Source organism: Medicago truncatula, chromosome 2, assembly GCF_003473485.1.
Source record: "Medicago truncatula cultivar Jemalong A17 chromosome 2, MtrunA17r5.0-ANR, whole genome shotgun sequence".
Classification (NCBI taxonomy): Eukaryota; Viridiplantae; Streptophyta; class Magnoliopsida; order Fabales; family Fabaceae; genus Medicago; species Medicago truncatula.
In genome coordinates this window covers 19,768,905-19,792,613 of record NC_053043.1, presented here as the reverse complement: position 1 = coordinate 19,792,613, position 23,709 = coordinate 19,768,905, and the positions used below count along the sequence as shown (strand labels likewise).

The 23,709-nt window shown below is 30.9% G+C and overlaps 4 protein-coding genes across 5 annotated transcripts; 2 read left to right on the top strand and 2 right to left on the bottom strand.

Moving 5' to 3' along the window:
- Positions 1-1,034: 1,034 nt before the first annotated feature.
- LOC11440286 (uncharacterized) lies at positions 1,035-3,514 on the top strand. 2 transcript variants are annotated; one of them, XM_024775609.2, is made up of 5 exons: positions 1,035-1,425; positions 1,515-1,565; positions 1,642-1,775; positions 2,026-2,132; positions 2,926-3,514. In XM_024775609.2, the coding sequence occupies exons 1-4, from the start codon at positions 1,168-1,170 to the stop codon at positions 2,111-2,113; spliced, it is 531 nt and encodes a 176-aa protein (XP_024631377.1). In that variant the 5' UTR covers positions 1,035-1,167; the 3' UTR covers positions 2,114-2,132; positions 2,926-3,514. The 2 variants fall into 2 exon arrangements, with proteins under 2 accessions (XP_024631377.1, XP_003595406.1); XM_003595358.4 differs by lacking the exon at positions 2,926-3,514 and having other exon boundaries at positions 2,026-2,426.
- Positions 3,515-3,786: 272 nt separating this feature from the next.
- Positions 3,787-6,040, bottom strand: LOC11441252 (1,4-dihydroxy-2-naphthoyl-CoA thioesterase 1). The gene is made up of 3 exons (XM_003595357.4): positions 5,773-6,040; positions 5,393-5,584; positions 3,787-4,106 (listed from the first exon to the last, which is right to left on the bottom strand). The coding sequence occupies exons 1-3, from the start codon at positions 5,911-5,913 to the stop codon at positions 3,954-3,956; spliced, it is 486 nt and encodes a 161-aa protein (XP_003595405.1). The 5' UTR covers positions 5,914-6,040; the 3' UTR covers positions 3,787-3,953.
- Positions 6,041-16,605: 10,565 nt separating this feature from the next.
- On the bottom strand, positions 16,606-17,169 carry LOC11443695 (agamous-like MADS-box protein AGL29). Its single transcript, XM_003595354.1, has one exon. The coding sequence runs from the start codon at positions 17,167-17,169 to the stop codon at positions 16,606-16,608; it is 564 nt and encodes a 187-aa protein (XP_003595402.1).
- Positions 17,170-17,735: 566 nt separating this feature from the next.
- LOC11443297 (malate dehydrogenase 2, peroxisomal) lies at positions 17,736-20,300 on the top strand. Its single transcript, XM_024777530.2, has 6 exons — positions 17,736-18,053; positions 18,538-18,594; positions 18,836-18,864; positions 19,261-19,350; positions 19,442-19,525; positions 19,811-20,300. The coding sequence occupies exons 1-6, from the start codon at positions 18,014-18,016 to the stop codon at positions 19,853-19,855; spliced, it is 345 nt and encodes a 114-aa protein (XP_024633298.1). The 5' UTR covers positions 17,736-18,013; the 3' UTR covers positions 19,856-20,300.
- The last annotated feature ends 3,409 nt before the right edge of the window (positions 20,301-23,709 follow it).

The window sequence follows — 23,709 nt, the reverse complement described above, 5'->3', positions numbered from 1 at the left end:
GAAATAAAAAATACATAAAATAATTTTTGATTTATTTTAATTATAGTTTTCAATTGGAAATTAGAGTTTGTATATATTCTTCATCCAACCCCATTCTTCAACAATGAATTCAATCACTAAAACCCAAAAATTCAACACGAAAAATTGATCCAAAACAATGTCAGAATCATTCTCTCACAAAAATTTTATCTTGAAATTTGGCCTTAGAAGAGAGGTAGAGTGAATTGGTTGCTGCCTTGCATTTAAGGGTTTGTGTGAGAATCATTAGCAGGTCAAAATTAACTGGACGGTTAAATGGTTCGACAATAAAAAGAGGTTTGGGTTCATCACCCCTTGTTTCACCATGCTGTCGTAACACCGCCGCTGCCACTATAGCCTCTGTTCGGTAACAGAGGCTATAGTGGCGCTTCTTCTCTCTGAATATGAAGCCACCACCACCTTCAAATACTCAACTCGAACCTGAAAAAATTACCCAGAAACAGTGATAGTAGATCTGCAGGTTTTGAAGATGGAGAAGCAATTGATGGAAGGAGGGTAGCAACTGAGAACAATGAGGATGTATTTTGATGAATTTGATTTGGGATCTTTGTAATAGTGAGTGTATGAATAATGGGTTGATTTGAGAATGGAAGAATTGTTGTTGTGTTGTTGTGGATGTTGATGCCATGGAAGGGGAAGAAGAAGAAGTTGAGATAAATGCAGCAAAACAAGAAGAGGAAATTAATATAAAAAAAAAGAAGAAGAGGAAATTAATAAAAAACAAAATATTTATAGATTTATTGATTTATTTTATATATATTTAACTTAAATTAAAATCCACTTGTACAAAATGATACAGTCAACATGTGACATCTAAGCAAAAACTTGCCAAATAAGCAAGAAAGTGAGTCTAGCGACTATTTTTAAAACAAAAAAATTTGCAGGGATGGATTTCAAAAAATAATTTTACCAGGACCAAAACCCAAATGAGTTATATTTGCAGGGACCAAAAACATATTTAAGCCTATAAATATTAATTACTTTCAAATTGGGAATAAACGGTCGGTCTATCCAAGAAAAGTACTACAACCAATTACCAGAAAATCGTCCCCCAAGTGCCGATTGCAAGTGATATTCCCTCTCAATTGCAAGTACCTGAATTTTGCCAAAATCATAAACTTAGAATCAATGTTACTTCGAATGCAACTACAATTACTACTCCCACCAAAATACACCCCCCCTTCATCTTCACGCACCCTATGCTCCATTCGAGTCACAGCATCAGCCACCTCCCCGCCGCAGTCAATCTCAATCCACCTGACACCCAATTCGCCGCCTTCGCTGTCGCAATTCACAACCACATCACCCATTTCGCCGCCCGGAAATGCAGTGTTTCGCCCCACCCCTGAATTGGGGCTTCTCTCTCACGTATTCGTTTTCTCCATGGTAAAACACAAATTTCATCTTTAACAAATTTTTATTTCTTGGTAGTGAATTTTAATTTCTTTTCACACTTCTTTTTTTTTATTTTGCAGGTTTTTGGTGCATTATTCTCCGTGGCTTTAATTTCCATTCCAACCTTAATTGTAGGTTTTTTGTGTTGCAATTTGTAGAATGATTAATATAATCTTCAACTAATTGTTATCTATGTTTGTTGCAAAGGCTTTTGGAAGATTAGGAAATTCAGTGAAGAAATTGTCTAAGGTTGTTTCGGAAGAGGTACCTGGAACTTTATCTTCTCTCAAACTTTCTAGTTTGGAGCTTAGTGATTTGTCACAGCAATTAAACAGTCTCAGGTAACACATAATTCGATCACGGTTTATTTATCACCGACATTTTATATTGATGGCGTGTCAGTGACTAGTCTGAACACGAAACCATGTTGTTACAATCAATTATATATATTTTTAAAAATTATTAACCGATTCTATGTGTCAGTGTTGTGTCTTGTGTCTGTGCTTTGTAGATTCAGGTTGCCACTAGCTTTGGCCATTTTTGTTAAGATGTTAGTCTATTTCTGATTATGTTGTTGTAAAAATATTTTAGGCATATAATTCCTGGTGTTGGCATTGGAAATAAGGATAGAAGCACTATGAGATCGAGATCCTTTCGCAAGAAGAAACCATCGTCCTAACATTGCAAACGATGCCTAGGTGTGTACTTTGTGAGCATTTTTGTTTAGGAAATTATGCTTCTTTGGTGAATTAAAATTGCTTAATGGGTGTAAAACTGTATGCCCTTTTGATTTGCATGTAATTTACAAGCTGTATACTGAAGTATGATCATATCACAATAACCCTTTGGCGCTTTTAAGCTTTGAAGCTATATATTGATCCTGATAATCAGTATATTATTGGCAATGATTGGGTGCACCTAACATGTTTGGTGTGGACCATTCTAGGAGTATTAGATATTGTAGTATATATGTTAATTTTCATGTTTATATATTCCATTTTGGTGTTAATATATTCCATTTTGACTTATTAAAATTTTTTTGTTTAATTAACTATATTATAAAGAGATAATTACATTGACATCCCATGAGGTCATTTAAAATGTTACTCACATCCCTTCTATATTTTAACTTAACACTTACCAGTTACCTCCCCTTCCTTGACGTGAGTTAAGCTGCCGTTAGCAAGAAAAATGAAACTACCATTTTAACAAAACACTAAAAACCCTCGTGTCTTTTCAAAGAAACAATGCTAAGAACCTGTGACAGCTTTCTGTACAATAAGTATTCATACTTTAAAATATCTGTTTTTTTTCTATGATGTCCAGCCCAAACCTCAAATTTCCCTTACCACATATCCAATCTTTTCATCCCGGTTTCCAAGTTTTTTCATTTGGAACCTACTAGAAAATGGATTTTGTTTCACCATGATTCTTGCTCTGCACACTGATAGGTGTTAATGTGTTAAGCACTTAAGCTAAAATTTTGAATAGGTACTATTGTGTAATGATATCGAAGTAATTCAGGGAGATGCTGAAATATCTTGGTGAAAAGAAGGAAATGGCAAATTCAATGGGAGTTGCTTCAGCAATATGGTGTAGCTTTCTACGCACCTCTCTTCTTTAAGGATTATATTGTTTGAGTGAAAATGGTGGATTCAACAATGATGGATTACAAAAACAAAAACTAACGGAAAATTGACAGTGTTAACCAAAAAGGGGTGTGTTTGTATATTTGATAAAAACTTAAGGGAGATTAGTGTAAGTTTTAACTTTTAAAACTAGAAAGGGTGTATGTGTCATATTAATAGACATCAGGGAAGGCGAGTGTAATTTTCCCTATTATAAATTCACATAAGCTATCAAGTCCATCAAGCCCCAAGGATTTGTCTAGGGTGAGGAGTTTGTGTAGCTAATATCAAACAGGGTTTTAAATTTTGGTTGCAAATGCGGCTACTACAATCACAGACATTGCTACTGGTGTGGCATGCATTTATTTTTTATTAGCGTCGTCAACCATTATAATTTATCACTTATCTTATATTATTCAAATATTTTCTATTTCCTCTATAAAATCTCATTTTATATATACACATATATATCAATTCTCAATGACTTAAAAATATCTTAAACCCTTTAAAACACTCTCAATCAATGATGTAAAGAGAAAGAAAGATAGAAAAATAGTTCTTGTTAACCCATGGTGGTGTTTGGATGTAGTTTTCTGTGAGTACCAATCACACTACAATCGCAGCTCGATGCGGTTGCAAACATTGCTGCAACCGCAATATTGCAGCCGCATCATGAGATGCGGTCTGCAATTTGAAATCTTGGTATCAAGCATGCATGAGGTCCTAGGTTTAAATCTTATTGTCTCCATAGTACCCCAAAAAAAGCTACAAAGTCTATTATTATAATGTACATCTTGAATCATGATCTGTAAATAGATATGGCTCCTTTGATTATTTGTAATTCCATTCAAGCAGTATTGAATTTCACTTAAAATCTGATTATATGAACATTTACAGTTTTGCGTGCTTCTTTAGCTTATCGCCAGCATCTTTTGCGTTATCTGGAACAGGCATGTTGCTTTTAAGAGTTACTCTAGAAGTTGCTATCAACGTTCTGTTTTGTGAGTTTGAAGGATCAATCTTCCAGAGTCTTACATCCCACACCTGATACAGAGAAAGTTGTTATAGTATGCTCTTTACTTACATAAGAGACTCAACAATAACATAGTTTTTATGGTGGCTAATATTGTTTTGGTATTATAAAAAGTCACAAATTGGCTGTAAAATATAATAATGCACAAAGTATAAACTAAATTTCATTTATTATTGTAATATTTTTATTTGAATGGATAAAAAAACTCCAAAAAATAATCAATGAAAACAGTATAAAATGCAAGTTGAAGGGTATGTGAAGTGTTTGCACGAATATGTCAGAAACAACATTTGTGGTCAACACAGATGCACAGAGCTATTAATTTGTACTCGATTATAGGTCGAAGGTTGATTGAATTTTTAAGAAGCACGGTGTCAGATAAGAGCAGCTTTAGTGTATGATCTCATATGAAGACAAAATTAATTATTTTAATTTATTTATTTCAATTATTAAATTTTGTCTTTTAGTGTGCCATGTGGCGTGTCATGATTGATCAATGTGGCACACTGTTAGGTTTTTTTTAACTTAGACTTAACAAAATGACTAAAATCAAAAGTTTTACAAACTGCAAGTACCAACGCCAAAGAAAAAAAAGCGCATGAACCAATACCAAAATTAGATAAAAGTGCATAGACCAAAATATTTAATCCATTAATTACTTCTTTTTTTTTTTGACTAAACCATTAACATTCTTATTAAAACAACTATTATCCGTTATTAAATTTCCTACTTGCATTGAACGGTTTGTGAAGAAAGGAATAAATGATCAAACTCCACAAAAAACAAAGGGAAAATGACGTAAAAAGCAAAAGCCAACAAAACCGATAATTTTGAGATAAGACCTTATCCACCCAAAGAAATCCGACACCAATGATAAACGTCAACAATCGAGTAAAATGTGGAGGATAATTTAAAGAGAAAAACAGTAAAGAAAAAACAAGTCTAAGTAAAAAGAATCAACACAACATTTTGGAGTAAACAATATATCTAACTATGAGACGGTGTCACCGTGTATTGTCACACCGTATACATGTAAGGTCTGAAGTTTGAACCCAAATACAACAAAAAGAAGTGTCACCATGTACTTTCATTTGTAACTTCATAGACCAAACTATTTTAACCAAAGGAAGACACATTCTGTAACAAAACTAACCATCTGAAGACATATAGGATGATTAAATTAACAATGCAAATGAAAATATAATAATTTGTTTTTTCATTGAAAATTCATATAGCTTTAAGCTGCAAATTTAATTATATAATTAGTGATAATATAATAAGAGATTAAGATGAACACCTGAATGGATTTACCAACAATTAAAGGGGTAGCTTCAGCATGGATAAAGTCACCAATGACTGCTGCTTTCAAATGATTGATGCTAAGTTGAATTCCAGCAACTCTTTTATATCCACAAGCAATATGTGCTCCAATACTTGCTAGAGATTCTGATATCATTGCTGATACACCTCCATGAAGCACCTTAAATGGCTGCAACATTCACATCAAAAACCATATAAAATTAAAAATCAATCATATAATTAATCATCCTTTCTTGTTCATATACATAGATAGGAAAATTGAAATAAAAAAAAAATGTATGAAACATTATAATAGAACAATAAGAAACCATAGAAATAGTCAAATAATTGTTATAAGAAGCAAAAACTAGGGTTGACCTGGCAACACTTTTGGGTAAGATGAAGATTGCCAGAAACTTTTTGTGCTGACAAATCTTCAAATTCAAATCCAATTGTATGAAGGGGTGCATCCAATTCAGCAGCTTTTGGTTTTCCCGATGATGATGATTTGTGTTCCATGAATGAATAAAAATAAAAGAGAAATTGAAAAAGGGTATTCTATGAATATATGAATATAATTTGTGTTCCCTATTGTTCATAGATTATGTTATGTAGTAGTCATCATTGTTGACAAAATGGTCAAGCTCATTGAAAGTTCGATGCTTTGTAAAGTGTTGGAGGATTAATTTATGAATCATTGTGAGCCGTTGATTTTAAGGGTATTTTAGGGATTAAGAAAAAAATGAAAGGTGATAGTTTGATGGTAGGTAAAGTCTTTTAGGTTGGTGGATTGTTGAATATGGAACATTGAGGCATAAATGGTGGTACTCACTTTTAGGATTTGGATTTAATACACTAACTACTTCATGCACTTACTTGTTTTGATCGTCGGATCTGAAATCGACGGTGGAGATGAGTCAATAATGAATTTGTGATGGTGTAACGTGAGTGAATGATCTCAAATCAATTGTCGAGATAGATTAATGTGTGTAATTGCTTGTATTTAATTGTTGTATATAAAAGATTATTGATTGAGTTGAGTTACCTTGATGAGTTTTGAATTTAATGATTAAATGACTTAAGTCTCTTACTATTTGAATTAATTCATTGTTTGTTTATTAATATTTTTTAAGGCAAACAAAAAACTAAATGAATGCTTTTAAGTTTTTTTTTTTTTTTTTTTTTTTTTTATAAAAGGAAAATGATATCCATTCATTAAAATTGATAGAATATATAAGATATAATAACATGATCAACATTGCAAAAAACGTAAATGAAGAATATGCGAACAAATTCACAACACTCAAGTTAATAGCATACAACGGTAAAATGTCTACAAATAATATGATAAATCTAAATCACCAGAAATTGATTAAATTTGTGATTAACTGAAGTTGGTCTTTCAATAAGAATCAAACGAACATCACAACAAGACACAAAATCAAACAACACGACACAATACGACGAACAACACAATGTTGCACTTGGACGACGAAATCACAAAAGAAGATAAAAAAAAACTTAATATATGTGGAAATCACTTATGTAGATCGAAAGAAATGCGAAAAAAGATGCAGGAGGGTGATTCTAGGTCAAAAGATAACCTAAAATCATCCTCTTTGATGAGTGGAAGAGAAAGATAACTTAGAGATAAGTTGGAGTTTCTCTCACTAATAAACTAGGGCCGGTTAGAATGAATGTATTTAAGTTGAGCATTGAATTTTTCTCATATTGATCACCCCTAGTATCCCAATATATAAAATAAATTAAAAAGGAACATCATTAATTGAAAAAAAATATTTAATTTTTTTTGAAGAAAAATTATTATTTTTTATTTTTTATAGTAGTTTTTAGTAAATATTTTAGATATTTTACTTAATTAGTGCCATAATCATCTTATATATTAAAGTTAACATGTAAGCCCTAATTTTAACCTAAACCCTATTGCATAATTTTACTACCCTATTGCATAATTTTACTGTTTTAACCCTAATGCTTACACCTAATCTCCTATTTTCATGAACAACCCTAATGCTCACACGTATCTTCTTATATATTAAAGTTAACATGTAAGCCCTAATTTTAACCTAAACCATATTGCATAATTTTACTGTTTTAACCCTAATGCTCACACCTAATCTCCTATTTTCATGAACAACCCGAATGCTCACACCTAATCTTCTTATCTTCTTATATATTAAAGTTAACCCGTAAGCCCTAATTTTAACCCTAATCTATATAAACAGGTGGAAGAAACATTTCAACAAACAGTTAAAGAGTATCATTTACGGTAAAGGCCAAATATTCGATAAAAGGAAAATTATTTAAATAAAACATTTTACATCTTCTTATATATTAAAGTTAACATATAAGCCCTAATTTTATCCTAAACTCTATTGCATAATTTTACTGTTTTAACCCTAATGCTCACACCTAATCTCCTATTTTCATGAACAACCCTAATGCTCACACCTAATCTTCTTATAAATTAAAGTTAACCCGTAAGCCCTAATTTTAACCCTAATCTATATAAACAGGTGGAAAAAACATTTCAACAAACAGTTAAAGAGTATCCATTTACAGTAAAGGTCAAATATTCGATAAAAGGAAAATTATTTAAATAAAACATTTTACATGTTGAGGTTAAGAATGAGCTATTTTTAGGTACATAATATAACATTAACATATAATTTTAACAAAAGAATGAAGTAACATATTGTCAAAAATAAAATAAAAAAAGATGAAGTAACATACCAATAATTTAACATTGACATATAATTTTAACAAAAGAATGAAGTAACACACAATTGATAAAAATTAATATTTTTAAGGTGAATAAGCGTGGTGTCTGAGGTTCGAATTCCAACATCTGCATATATTTGGGACCACATATTTCATTCTCTTTAATATGCATTGAGATTTGTTTTTGTCTACTACATCTACAATGTATATGACCCGTGCGGCAGCACGGGTGGAAAGTCTAGTTGATTTTAAAAAATGAGATCCCAATTTTAAATGCAATATCTTGCGTCAAAACTGTTTTTTGAAGACAAAAAAGGTCGTATAAAAAATTATAATTTTGAATTGAATGAATAATCAATTTTTCAAATAACCTTTTTTTAAGGGTGGTGAAATAAAATATTATGTATGAAATTGTGCGATGCTAAATATGACTAAAATGTTTTTGTATGAAGGTAAGAATATGTATCGAGGAGGGGTAATTTTAGGTCTTTTTTTATTTTTTATTTTTATCTAGAATCACACCTTTGCATTTTTTTTTCATTTCTTTCAATGTAAATAAGTGATTTTCACATATATCAAGTGTTTTATTTTGTATTTTCTTGTAATTTCGTTGTCTGAGTGCAGAATTGGTTTTGTGTCTTGTTGCGATGTTTGTTTAGTTCTTATTGAAAGATCAGCTTTAATCAATCATAAATTCAATAAATGATTTGGGCGTCAAAATTGCCGATCTGGAAGCATGAATATTTTGATGATTTTGATTTTATCATATTATTTGTAGGTATTTTGCCTTTGTATGCTATTATTAACTTGGATGCTGTGAGTTTGTTTGCAGATTTATCATTTTTCTTTTTTAGCGATCTTGATCATGTTATTGTATCTGATATATTATATCAATTTGAATGCATGAATATCGTTTTACTTTTGTAAAAAAAAAAGTGTGTTACACATTATAATAAAAATTTTGTATTTAATAATTGAGAAATGTTTTTTCCCCTCAAAAAAATTTAAGAAATGTTTTATTTTTTTGATAAACTAAGTGAAGTAAAACATCAAAGAAAGGTCCTCATGAGTTTAACTCAGTTGGTATGAACCATGCATAATAATATGCAAGGTCTGGGGTTCGAACCCCGGCCACCACGAAGAAAAAAAAAACATCAAAGAAAGACTTAGACATCTCAAGTAAGTTGACATCCCCAAAGAACTTCTATCCTCTTCCATCTACTAATAGTTTATATTAATAAAAGAAAAAAATATTCCGGAGCCAAACTCAAACCCTAAAAAAGAGAAAAGCAAGTAAAACTAAGAAAAAGCAGAGAAGAAAAATGGCCATAAAGGAGAAAGGTGTTTCTGAACCCCCTTGGGTTTACATCGAGTCTTGCAGGAATCAACTTTGTTGAGCTGTTTATTCTTCTTCGTCAGATAAAGAGTAAAAGGTTCGACTGATTCATTGTTCTTCAAAGTCAACCCACGACGAAGCAATTCAAGGTCTTTCTGCATCACATGACAACATTGAGGATTGTTAATATTTGTCATCAAGATTTTGACATTCTGTTGAGGATTGTTGAAATTCAATAAGGAAACTTGCTTTAATTTTTTTAGGTTTATTTGTTTTTATCTTTGTAGATTGGGTTTATCTTTCTATTTTCTATTAGGTTTGTTTTCTGTTTATCTTATTTAGTTTTATATTTTAGTTTTTTATTCCTTTTTATTTTTGTTTTTATTTTTCTCATCTTATAAAAATCTAAAATAGAATACTACTCATCCTTCTTAGAAAGCTCTACTAAAAAGCATTCGAGTTTTGTTTCATGTGTGGTACAGATTTGGGTCCTTTAATCAAGAAATCAACAAAACTGAATGAGCAATCTGGAAGTCTATCCCGATTAGCACAAGAAGCACTCAAGGCAATAGTTGTTCCACTTTCATATTTAAGTGACTTCTGATCGTCTAATGAATCAGATATGACTTTTGAAATTCCCATATATTGGCAAAAGAATCATATACTACCTCCGTTACTTTTTAATTGTCACATTTTGACATTTTACACAAACAAAGATAATCAACAATTGATATTACTTTTGATGCAATAAGCTATATTTTTACTATAATGACCTTATTCATTTAATATCTCATTTCATATATTTCTCTCTCCGCAATAAATAACTATGGACAATATTGGTAAAACAACATTTAATGTTGCATTGAATTTGAAAGTGACAGTTAAATAGGAACAAAAAATTTCTCAAAAAGTGACAATTAAAAAGGAACGGAGGGAGTACAAAAGATATGAGCAACAACACAATTGGACCAAAAAAAAGTATTTTTGGAACCTCCCTTATTGGAAAAACAAATTGTTTGAGACATGATTTTGATCTTATGCACGTTAAAAATACTTTATGTGACAATATACTTCATAGCGATGAATGTCTTAGGTAAACAAAGTATAATGAGAAGGCTATGATTGACATGCCATTGAATTGTAAGAGACCAGAGTTAGAAATTCTAAGTCTTTAATTAGAGTTTGTTCTGTTTTGTAATTGTTTACACTATTAATTGTATATCATGTGTAAAAAAACTCTTTCATTTGTGATCGAGCATTTTAAAGTCTCTTGCTTATGTGCTTGAACATAGAAAGTCTCTTGGTTGTTTCCTTGAGCATTGGTAATCAGTTGTGATTATAGTGAAAACCATTGAAAGTGTAAGAGAACTTGACTATATATATATATATTGAGAGAGAGACACACATTATAAGTTTTATGTACCACGGGCAAAGATTTTTATGTAACTTTTTACGACATTATATGAAAAAAATTATTCCAATAGACTTGTACCGAATGTGTTGATCTAGATGTTTAATTTGGGGCAGTTATAAACTAGAATTTTATTTATTTTGATCAGAAGTTATAAACTAAAACTTTTACGATGTAACTGTTATTTTTTTTATTTTTATTTTTTTGGTAGATAAACGAAATGGCAAAGCCATTATAAACTCACACACATAAGTGGAGGTATGTAAACTAAACATTTATTATGGTACTGATTAATTAAATTTTAAATTTTTTTGACTCCGTTAATTAAAGAAGTATTTTAATGGTATCATCTAATAAATTTTACTAGTCATAGTCTTTGTTACTCCAGAATACTAAAAAAGTATGCGAAATTCAAAAACCATGTGGCTAGTCAGATTATTCTTAATCAGGATCCAATTGGACACGAGCCTCCACGCAAAATGAGAGACTTTTAAAGGACCCAATTTGTTTATGATGGACATAATGTTTAAATATTGACAAACACACCAAATCGTAACAAGTAATAAAGTTGTAAGTTTATCGTCTCTCCGGAGGTTGTCGTTCAACTCGGTAATTACCGGAACATAAGTGAAAGTAAATAAAAGTAAAGATATGAAAAAGGTTGCAGGGTTATATTGCTCTGCCCGATATGAAAATAGGTTGGTTTGATTCAGATGTGTAACAACGATTAGGAAATTCTTGAATCCCCCATTCGTCTTTGTTGAATTTAACTCAGTAAATCATCCGTTCATGTTCCACCTATTTGATTTAAGAAGATAGAGTTTAAAACTTTATGATGTATGTGTGGAAGTTAATTTTAATATCCTTGCAATTCAGCAAGTTATAATTGTGGGGTTCCCTTAAATATGTTTTAAAAACCCTAGATTCATACTTGGATTCCATAAAAATAATTTAATTTAGAAAAGAAATTTTACTTCTTTTAGGATCGTACAGAAACAAGGGATGTCAATCCTATTATCCATCTATGGATCAATTTTCAAGATTACTGATTCTCAGTTGAAAAAGCATTAGAGACTAGGCATATTTAAAATTAAATCTGACAATCGAAATATAAACTAAATGAAAAACATTATTAATACTATCAAACTAATAAGAAGAGGTTCATCGTAGATCCCTAATCAACAAGGTTCAGTTGCATATGGCAACTGAAAGCATTACAAAACAATGGAACATACCCTAGAAAGACTGGTCTTAAGTGTATAGTCTCTTCAAAATAAAGAGTATCTTTAAGATCACAGTACCTTTAGAGGTATAATGTCCTTTCGAATATTAAGAATGATCTTCAAAAATATATTATTCTTCGATTCTTGGAGAAGTTAGAGGTTAGAATGGTGGTTGAATTACCATAACATTTCCAAGTGAATAATTTATCTCAATTCCATGTTGAAATTGGGGAAATTAGGGTCTAACTCATCCTTACAAAATCAGTTTGTGATGTTAAAATTTAGATTGGTCACAATACAATAGCAGAGTGGCTATAGTACTGTAACACCCAATATTTGAGACATGAACTTATGAAATTCTTAGTGAAAAAAAACTAATAATTTTTTTTTCTTATAAATAATAAAAGTGATTAAATAATCAAAGGTTTTAAAACAAATGAATAAATAAGTACTGAATAAATTTAAAATTATAAATGTAACAAAAAAAAAAATTAAAATTATAAATCAGAGTTGTTTTACATCGAAATATAAAATTCCTAAAAATAAGGATCTTATCCTTTTCATTATCCAAGAACACACCCTAACTCGTCATAACTTTAGATGCTTGTGAGAACTCATGCCAAGACGCACCAAAGGTTCACATATCTCGGAGTCTTCAACCGTAAGTCGTGATCATTATTTGATTCCAAAATACTGAAAAGAGTCAACTCCAAACAACAACAAAATATACAACTAATTATAATGTGTGTGTGTATAATGTATTTCAAGTCTACTAAATATAACAACGCGACATGCAACTAACACAAATATTAGAATGAAGTACACCAAATGCCAACACCCAAAAGACACTTTCAACAAAAAAAAAAAGGCTTAAACATGTCTTTAGCCCCTGTACTTTCATCAGATTTTGTCATTGGTCCCTACACTTTTTTTTGTTTGGAATTGGTCCCTGCACTTTGTAAAAATACTGGTATTGGTTCCTCTGTTAACTTTTTGTTAAAAAAAAACACAAAACTATTAGTATTAGTCCCTGCACTTTGTAAAAATATTGGTATTGGTCCCTGCACTTTGTAAAAATATTGATATTGGTGCCACATGGTGTGAAATGATTGGGCCACGTGGCACTTCGTTAGTTTTGTGTTTTTTTTAACAGAAAGTTAACAGAAGGACCAATACCAATATTTTTACAAAGTACAGGAACCAATGCCAAACAAAAAAAAGTGTAGGGACCAATGCCAAAATCTGATGAAAGTGCAGGGACCAATGACACATTTAAACCAAAAAAAAAAAAATACCTGACCCCCTAATGATTGACCTTTATGTCAATGCAAATGATTCAGATATCACATCCCTTTTAGGGCAACATAAATTTTTCGTAGATATTTGTGGGCTTTAACCAATTATGAACACCCCCCACCGTAGCTCCAACTAATACTGGAAATGAGTCGAGTTGAATCGAACCCGTCTGAGGTTGGCTAGACTAAATATGAAATGATTTGTGTCAAATTTGAAACAAACCTTTTCTTTTAGCTCGAGTTTGACTCATTTAAAGTTCACGAGCAACTCAGTTCAGCTCGTTAGGTTTAACACATTTGTTCAAATCTAAAGAAAGATCCAGTGTGCAAACCCTAAAATTTAAAAAATTGGACCAATATTCTTATGAAAATTGTATTTGACCAGGGGTGGATGCTTACATAGGGGAGGGGTAGCCATGGGTACCAATTTTTTTTTTTTGAGTGAATAGGTATATATTTATATTTACTTACCCTTAATAATATACATTCATGTACCCCAAGTTTTATTTTAAGTGGAATAATCTTTTTTCATCCTTATTTAGTTTTCGGTCGTATTTCGAATTATTTGATTTTGTTGTATAGGAACCAGAGGAATAACACTTAAAACAGTTAAATGATAAATAATAATAATCTTTGGTTTATTTAACAAATTAAACAAGATAATAGTAGACCCACACCCCACCACACAATTAATAAAACAAGGATAAGTGGATACACACTTTTTTAACTTTCCAGTTTTCACCAACACAGAAGATTACAAATAATATAAAATGTTTTTCTTGCAAATAGTATGGTTATTTACATTGAAAAGGACATTTCAAGTCATTTTAGCTAAGATGCAACTATGGATGAATTTGAGTTTTTGAAGGGTCTTCGAGTTCAATTTTCATAAATAGTTACTATTAGTTTTTATTTCTTTTGTTATAGTTTTTTTTTGTACAATCCGCTATTCTACCGTGACTTTTTTGATACAATTTGTTATTGCTGCATTTTTGGTATAATCCATTATTGTTTAATCAAGTACGTATATTTTATGAGAATATTTTATATAAGTAATACTTATTGTGAGTATTTTTTTGTCTGTCTAGTTAGATCAGTTTAATTTTTTTTTATATGTAACCACCTCATAGAAATATTGCTAGCTTCGCCATTGGATTTAACCACCCTACATTTTATTCATCTGGACGTCAAGGGTCAAAATCAAAACAATTCACGTGTAGCATTGAGCTATGCAAAAGCATCATCGCAATTCACGTGTATTTAACCACCCTACGTATTTTTTTTAGAGGAACTGATTGGGTAATATGTTGTTGCATTTGTTCGGTTATTTGCAGGTTTTTTTCCTTTGGAAGAAAGTTATTCCTGTTCCTACTGTATTATCTGCTGTTTTTTTTTTTTTTGAGCAAATTATTCTAAGCTACTGAATTGTTCTTTTCGTTTATTTTATATACATATACCTATAATCCAATCGACTCATGAACCAAACGAGTCGAATTTTATATAGTATAGTTCAAGTTCAGCTCATTTAATTAACAAACTTATTTTTAGTTCAAGTTTATCTCATTTGGTTCATGAAGCAAGTTCCACCAGTTAATTGTCGAGTAGAGTTCGGGACTATTTTTGATTTGTCTCATTTCATTGTCAGCCCTAACTCCAACCAATTACAGACACCACATACTCTCGAGGGTAAGAAAACAACGAGTCTCAACCAATTATGAACACTCAAAACAAAACGACAAACCCCAACCAATTACGGGCACTCAAGACTTAGGGTTCCAACCAATTATGGGCAGCACACGACGATGAATATATGCATGTAATACATGGTTAATTAACTCCATAAAAATAGATCAATTACACTGAGTATCCAACTAAATTAATGGTTGTTCTAACCACCATCTAGAGACACAGATTACATCAACAATAATTTCGACATACAAAATATGCAAGACCACAATTGAAGCATGAAAAATAAATTACACTCACAAGAAAGCAATACAAAATAAAGTTCATATAATAACTACACATAAAAATCAAGTTCATATAAGAAATACTTAAAAATGTTCAAAACATCATCATATCATGCTATCAACAAGTAGATACATATAAAAAATAAATAATGGAGCGCCATTTTCCTTACCTTATCTTAGCAAAAAAAACTTCTCTTCAAAATTAGTGTTTACATAGTAATATGATTGAATGCATTATGCGAGCTCTCTATTTATAGGAAAAATTTACAACGAAACTTTGGGAACAAGTAACTCACATGTTACTTTGGAAACAAGTAACTCACATATTATTTTGGGAACAAGTAATTCAAATATTACTTTCGAAAGAAGTAATTCACATACTAGATCTAATATAAAAATATCTTAAATTAAGTGCCAAAATATATCAAATTGAGATAAAAATATATTATATTATGTACCAAAATATATTTCATATCAAATACCAATATATATATATATATATATATATATATATATATTTTAAAATAAGTACCAAAATATATTAGATTGCATACAAAAATAGTTTAGAATATTTTAGATTTCATACAAAAATATTTTAACAAAACATTGGAACTAAGAAAACACTTTTTATTAATGATTAAATTAATTATTTAATAATATTTTTAAGTAATAAAATATATAAATATATATTTTGCTCTTTAGTGCTTAATTCATTCACGTAATTATGTATCATTTAGAGGTACACCCCCACTATATAAACACTACTAATGTATGTATGTTATATATGAAACTTCATTTTTTGCAATTCACACTACTAGTTCTATCCAATATGTTAATTTGTGTTTAGTCTTTATCCTATTAAAGCCTCCGTATCGATGTCATCTAGTTTTAGTTTTTTTTTTTTTTTCCGTTTAAATAAACTTCTCCTAAATATTTTGCAAGAAAAAAAAAAGCATTTTTTTTTATAAGGATCGATACTTTGTACCAGCATTCATTACAATAACACAAAAAAACATGCGTATGGACAAATCAATAGTTGATTCACCTGAATATATAGAAACACCTCAATATATAAATAATTTCGCATGGGAAGAACAAAACATAAATTGAAAAACAGACGAAACTGGATCAAAAATAAAATATAAAAAAACCAAAAATAAAATTTAATCATCAAATTAACAAAACCAAAGGTCACACATAAGTTGAAATATCACTATTATTAACATAAGTACTCTTAAGTAGCAATGTTTAAATTTGGATGCAAATTGGACTTCTCTGCTTGGCTTGCTGCACGTAAATTATTCTTGAAACTGTCCAAAGAATTTTTGAAGTCTTCAAGAGATGCTAAATCCATATCATCAATAGAATTATTCCACCAATCATGGACATTAAAATCACTCTTTTGTGACTCAGTGACTTTGAGAGATTTCAAATTATCCTCCTCTTCTTCAAGTTTTTCTTGAAGTGCTTCATATTGAAGCCTTAGGGTTTTAGCGATGTCGTCGTCTTCTTTCTTCTTTTTCCCATCCTCGACCATCATACGTCCGGTCAGAAAACGTTGAATGACAGAGTCACAGGGGTAGCCACATGCATAGAACTTGTTCTTGTTTGGCGATTTGACGATGATTGCAGTTTTTGATTGGCATAGAATAGATAGCTCTATTGCTTTGTTGAAAATTCCGAGTCTGCGTTCTTTTTCATCTAATTTCTTGATTTCATGCATCTTTCTCTTCCGTGTGTTGTTGAGTTTTGTTCCAGCATTCTTTCTCTCTTCAGACAGTTCACAATTCTTATTCATGTTTGTTTCATTCAACATCACTGATGATGAATTATCTGATAACATAGATAAACAAAATTAAAATAGGGTTAAGCTCTAGGGCAAAAACCCAATCACTCACTTTCAATAAAATTTATTGGAAAAATATATTAAAAAACAAGAACGAAAGAAGGATTGTACCGTAACCCATGATCTTGAAGAAGAAAGAATCTTGACACACAATGCTTATTCAGACAGAGAAAGAAAGAGGGAAACAAGAACGAGGGAAAGAAAGATAGAAAGTTGAGATAGATAGTTCTTAGAGGCTAATGTGGTTAAAATCTTCTTATATATTAAAGTTAACAAGTAAGTTTATTGTTGCCCTAATTTTAACCTAACCCTAATGCATTAATTTTACTGTTTTAACCCTAATGCTTGATTGTGTCATGTTTAACCTATTAATCCTATTTTTTTGTTGAAACAAATCGGACCTAATCTCCTATTTCCCAATTAACCTAACAAAACACCCTACTTTTCATGCAAAGCCATCTCAACGAAACAAACTTATTTTCTTTCCTTTTGTTCTCTCTCTCCCCTCACACGGCCATTTTTTTATTTAATCAGAGAAAGTCACCCCATTTTCAGACCCTCCTCTCTCTATCTACGATTCTTCTGCATCTCTCCCCCTTTTCTCTCACACACTTTCTCCCAAAACCATGACTGCTTCTTCTCTCTTTCTCCTCCAAGCCTCCCTTATGGGTCACGATCTCCGATCTCTTTTTTCCATCTACCAAACTCTGATAGCTCTCTCTCCATTATGAACACAGATTGCCGCCGAAAAATTTATTTGTCGCACTGATCCACGCACATCTCGCCGACTCCGCAAATGCCGCCGCAACAACAAATGACCTTCGTAATTGTCACCGGTAACTCACTTTCTCCCACCGATTCATGTTTCATGTTCATATTGATTGTGTGAATTTTGCTAATTTTGAATTTGACATTAGGGTTTGAATTATAGTTTTTCATTGATTTTGTGTAAATTATCATTGATTATCAATTACAGTATAGCCAAAATGGTTTGATTATCAATTTTGTGTAAATTTTGCTAATTTTGAATTTGACATTAGGGTGTGAATTTTGTGTAAATTATAGTTGATTTTGATATGTGATTGTGTGAATTACAACTTTTTCTTCATTGTTAGAATAGTTTTTTTTTTCTTTTTTTCATTGTTAGTTTCTGTAATCGTTACTTTCTCTGTGTTTCAGTCTCAATTCAATACCTTGCAATCATGCTACTTCTTTGTTTATGTTCTTCTACTTGAATTATGGATGAATTTCTGAACGTTTTTTTATTTTAATTCTTACCTTTTAATGTTCTGAACTTTTTGTTTTTTTTTTAATTTGTAGGTTCTAATGAAGGTCCACACAGTTATAGTTACTTGAATCAAGAGAAAAAGAGCACAGGTATTGAACTTTAGTGTCCAAAATTGATAATGAATGTTCTAATGAATCTGAACGTTTCAAGGTTCTAATGAATGTTCTGAATTTTAATATCACACCATTAGTTGACTCTTTATGATTGTGTTGTCTTTCTTTCTTTCTTTTGTGTAGGTTTGATTTGTGATGTCTTGAATTCCTCAATGCAAATGTGATAACACTTAACTATTGAAGATTTTTAATTTTAAGACTCCCTGTTTCATTTCAGATATGATTCAGTATTTATACAAATTGGATGTACGTTTCCTTTCTAAATTTGTATGTTTCTGATTTTTTGTCAAGACATATTCTTTCCTAAATTTTATCAAGACGTATTCTTTCCTAAATTGACGAGAAATCTGAAATGTAATTTGCATTTGGTTCTGAACATCATTTGCTTAACACCATTTTTATAATGATTCATTTTGCTTTGAACTTTTAAGCATGTTAACTGCTTTGCTTCATATGTATTGAGTTGAATTATGGATGAGTTCTTTTTTCTCCATCATAAGTTGACATAATTATTGAAAATGACACAATCATAAGTATATAATACTTTTGTGGTAAGCATAGCTTTCCTCTTCTATCTCATAATTGAATTTCCTTCTTACTATAATATGAGTAAATGCGGTGTACTTTCCTTTTCTCTTGCAGGCAGAGGTACTTGGTGTTGATCCAAGAGAAGTTGATGTTCCTGTGGTAGGAGGTCATGCAGGAGTCACAATATTGCCTCTTTTATCACAGGTTTTGTAAAGGATACTTGATACTTCCTTACTTAAAAATGATGACATCCTTAAACAAGTCACTTAACCTTCTTCAAACTTGGTTTTTAAAGGCTAAGTCTCCCAGTAGCTTCACTGCAGAAGAAACCGAATACCTGACAAATCGCATTCAAAATGGTGGAACAGAAGTTGTTGAGGTAATGTTATATAAGTAATAAGTTTATCACCTAATATGTGATTGGAGTATTAGAAGGACAAACTTCTTAGATATCATGTCCTTGAACCTATGTTTCTTTTTTTTTTTTTTATGGAAATCTGAACAACCCCTTCAATGCCTTGACCATGAAAAGTGATGTATAGAAAAGTTTTGAGCTTTAGTTATGAGATGAGGCCTGTTTTTGTGCTTGCTCATAATGTTTTGCTTTGCATTTTACGACGTTTTTGTTTGTTACTTATGGTTGTTGTTTTGGTTTTTGTTTCAGCTTTGGCAAATATTCATGAGAACAAGAAACAACCACAAGATGTAGAGTCAATTGATGGAGGAATGTGAGGAAGGTGATGAAGGGATGAAGGACAGAAATGTTGATAAGTTAGTTGCCTATTATAGTTGGCTTGAAAAGCCATGTGAGATTCTTGAAGGGAAGGAAGAGAAAGAGGTAGTTGCTGGGTTGGATATATGACGCTATATAACGTGAGTGTAATTTATTAAGATCTGATACTGCACATGCCCGTCATAGTTTGAGAGGTATATATGTTTCATCTTTTTGTTGTTTGCTTCTTTCTCTAATATATCTATAAGATCTTGATATATGAGTCTCAAACGGAAAACTCGAAGGCATTTTGTGTTATTGTGACATTGAGTTTTTTATATTTGGTGTTCAGAAGAAGATTATATTTCTGAAAGTATATCGTAGTGATTATGTACAGTTTTTTTTTTTTTTTTTTTTTCAAATCTAAAATCAGCCACAACGATAGACAATTATGTTGTGTACTGTTCCCTTTCAGAATTTTTTATTGGTTGGAGTAAAATGGACGTTATTGATAAGTATATTACTACTTTTTATTAGGTTGTTGCTAAGTATTTTAGTCGAAACTGGATTTGATTGGATTTGGAATGACGTTAATAATGGTATAAAGCAGTTGAATTTTTTAGGCCGCTTTATAGGAAATTCTGTTATCGTTTTATGCATCATTTTTTGTAAAAAAAAAATTCATTTTACAATGTAATCTGCTAAGATGTGTCATATATTGCTTTTTATAGCCTATTGTAGACTTAGGACCTATGCTAATTAAGGAAATTGGTTATGAGTTATATCGGTATATAATGTTGATTGATGCTGCACTCAATCAATTTGAGATCATGGTTCATAAGAAGAATGACAAATTATGTTTAACTCATGGCGTGAATGAACTTAACAACACTTATAATTTGAAATTTGGTGAGGATTACATTGGTATGTGTTCACCCAAGAATTTTTGTGATTATTGTTTATGGACATGATGTTGAACCTAGATTTTCTGGTATTACTGCATCAATTGCTTACCACTATGACCCACAAATTTTAATTATTCCGTCGTCAAATGGTTGGATTCATCTGCTGTTAGCTCTTGATTTTTGGTAAGTAATGAAATTTAAGTTATAATATAATTGATTTTTTTTCCCTGTACAGTGTGTTTCTTATAAGTTAGTTTTAGTTTATACTTATCCATGCTATTATACCAGAACTTTTTTTTCTTTTTAAATTAGACTTTCACTTATGATGGATTAACTGTATCATCCACAAGGGTTGCAAAGATTTAGATTTGATTGATGATCCGGTCATTTTTTGAGTATGCTTTTGGAGTTTGATCCTGAGAACAAGACTACCAAATTTGGAGGATATTGGAAATGCTTATATGCAAGAAAGCTATAGTGCACGGGAAAGTGGTAAAGATTGGATCAATTGCTTTGGGGCTACATTGGACTTCTTTACATTACATTACTAGAGTGATTGCTTTCATAGAAATCAAATTAATATTTAGTACCGTTGTTATTTTCATCAGTTTTATGAACTATCATGCAAGCATTGCATTCTTTTTGTTTGTTTTTGCGTTTGACAATGTTAACTTATCTTTAAACAGATAACTTTGTCTACAATGAATATCTATTGTTAAAGTTATCATGTTTGATTATTTTGAGTTTATAAATGCTAATGAAAAGTATATTTTCGTTAACTTAAGTCAGATTAGTTCTATTCATACACTACAGCTACAATATCGATGACTATGGGCCTGTTTGTTTGGGTATAACCAAACAAAAATAAAGTTAATTTTTAGCTCTTCTTTTTCGCGCCATTTTGACATATTAGCATTGTTTAGACTACATAGTGGCAGCCAGACACTTAGCTTATTGTTAACTGCAAAATTAAATACAATAAGGCTAACATGAGTATTTCTGCACAGTAATTTAACAGTCACATTTATTTAAATGTGACTAAAGTTATATGTCTTGATTGTAGTATGGAGTGTGGCTCAAAAAGATTAAGCTATAATATATAAAGGGTTGGCTTGATAAATGTGCAATGTGCATTCCGCAATGATGCTTTAGTGTATGGCAACTTCCAATCTTCATTTGATGCTATCTATTACCATGCGCATGTGTATCTGTATATGCAATAGTAACATGATTGTCGATATTTGTCTTCGTGTGAAACATTTTGGAGAATATTTTTGTTTGATATACACTCTAGAGAACCTTTAGTTGAGAAAAACTTCTTTTAAAGAAACTTCTTTGAGAATATTTTTGTGTGAAAATTCTTGAGTCATTTTATAACAATCTTCTAATATGGTATATCACTTTGCAAGTTGTTTAAACCGTAAACATGGACCTATTCATATAAACGTATTATATGATGTGTAACTTATTTGCGTATGTTTTAACTGGTCGGACCCGTGCGACGCACGGGTCGATTGTCTAGTATTTATAATACTTAGGTAGGGTTTAGTTTGGGTATGGGCTTGGGTCTCGCATCTGTGCAAAATTACCATACTATCCCTTCCCCTTTTATTTTTTAACAAGTGTCCTTTTTTCTTTTTTGACAAGAAGGGTCCTTTTTTCTTAACATTTTATTTTTGTTCAAAAACAATTATATATTTTTTAATATAAATCTTTAATACATTTTTCTTTGATATAAAAAGTCACCATTTCTTTGCTCATTGTTTTTACCTTATTTTCTACAAATGAACCATTAAAGAGTGTTGTTCGAAACTACAATTCACACATGAGAAAACTTTTTGTCACTAATCAATTAGTTTTGACATAGTCGGAAGCGAAGGATAGCAAGCGTTAAACCTATATTAAAAAAACAGACAAGATTGCAATAGACAAATCTGTGAAAAAAGGGTTCTCGAATTCACTAGAAATTGAAAAAACTCTCTAAAATATTATTGAATAAAAAAATATCTCTCTAGTTACAATTGAAAACCTCTTTTCATTACAACATTACAGAGACTTGACACAATACAATAACATTTTAAACAATTCAATCAAACAAAAATTATAATTTTCACCATCATCCTACACAATTAAAAGACAAAATCAGTACTATTTTAACAAACCATTCACACATCGCATAACCATTGTTAAACAAACCTTTGGCAGAGGGAAGACATAGAAAGGTCTTCCTGGGTTATTGACAGTGTTGGCTTTTCTTACAATACAAATTCTAGGACGCCAACATTGAAGCTCTCTCACATCATCATTGTACATAGAGCTTGAAGAGGAGAAAGAGCCGTTGTGAATTTTGCAATTTTCTGAAAATCAATAAATTTGGTCCTTGGCAATTTTCTGAAAATCAATCAATTTGGTCCTTGGCAATTTTCTGTAAATCAATCAATTTGGTCCCTGCTTGCGTGACATTTGACGTGGTAAGCCTTGTAAGAAGTTAATAGTACATGTCACCTCCGTTAACATACAAACTTAACGGAAAGACTGATTTGATGGACATTTGGTAAATTCGAGGACTAAATAGATATTTCGCAAAATTCAGGGACAAATTTGGCTGATTTTTAAAAATTTAAGGACGAATTTGAGGTATTAGTCTATTTAATATTATCCGTTAAGTTATATTAATTATTTAATATTGTGAAGAAATGACCATTATAAATAGGTGTAGATTTTTCTTTTAAGGAGAAATAATGGTAGGTTAGAAAATGTATTTTATTTTTTACATGAAATCATAAAAGTTAAGCTCATTGACTCTACCAAATAAACCATATAAAAATAAGTGCATTTAAATAAGTGCATTTTATAACCTACTTGTCTTTTCCCTTCTTTCGTTTGGAAGCCGTCACCAAAACCTTAGTTTTTTCACCTTCATCCACTAAAGAGGGGTGATTTTGG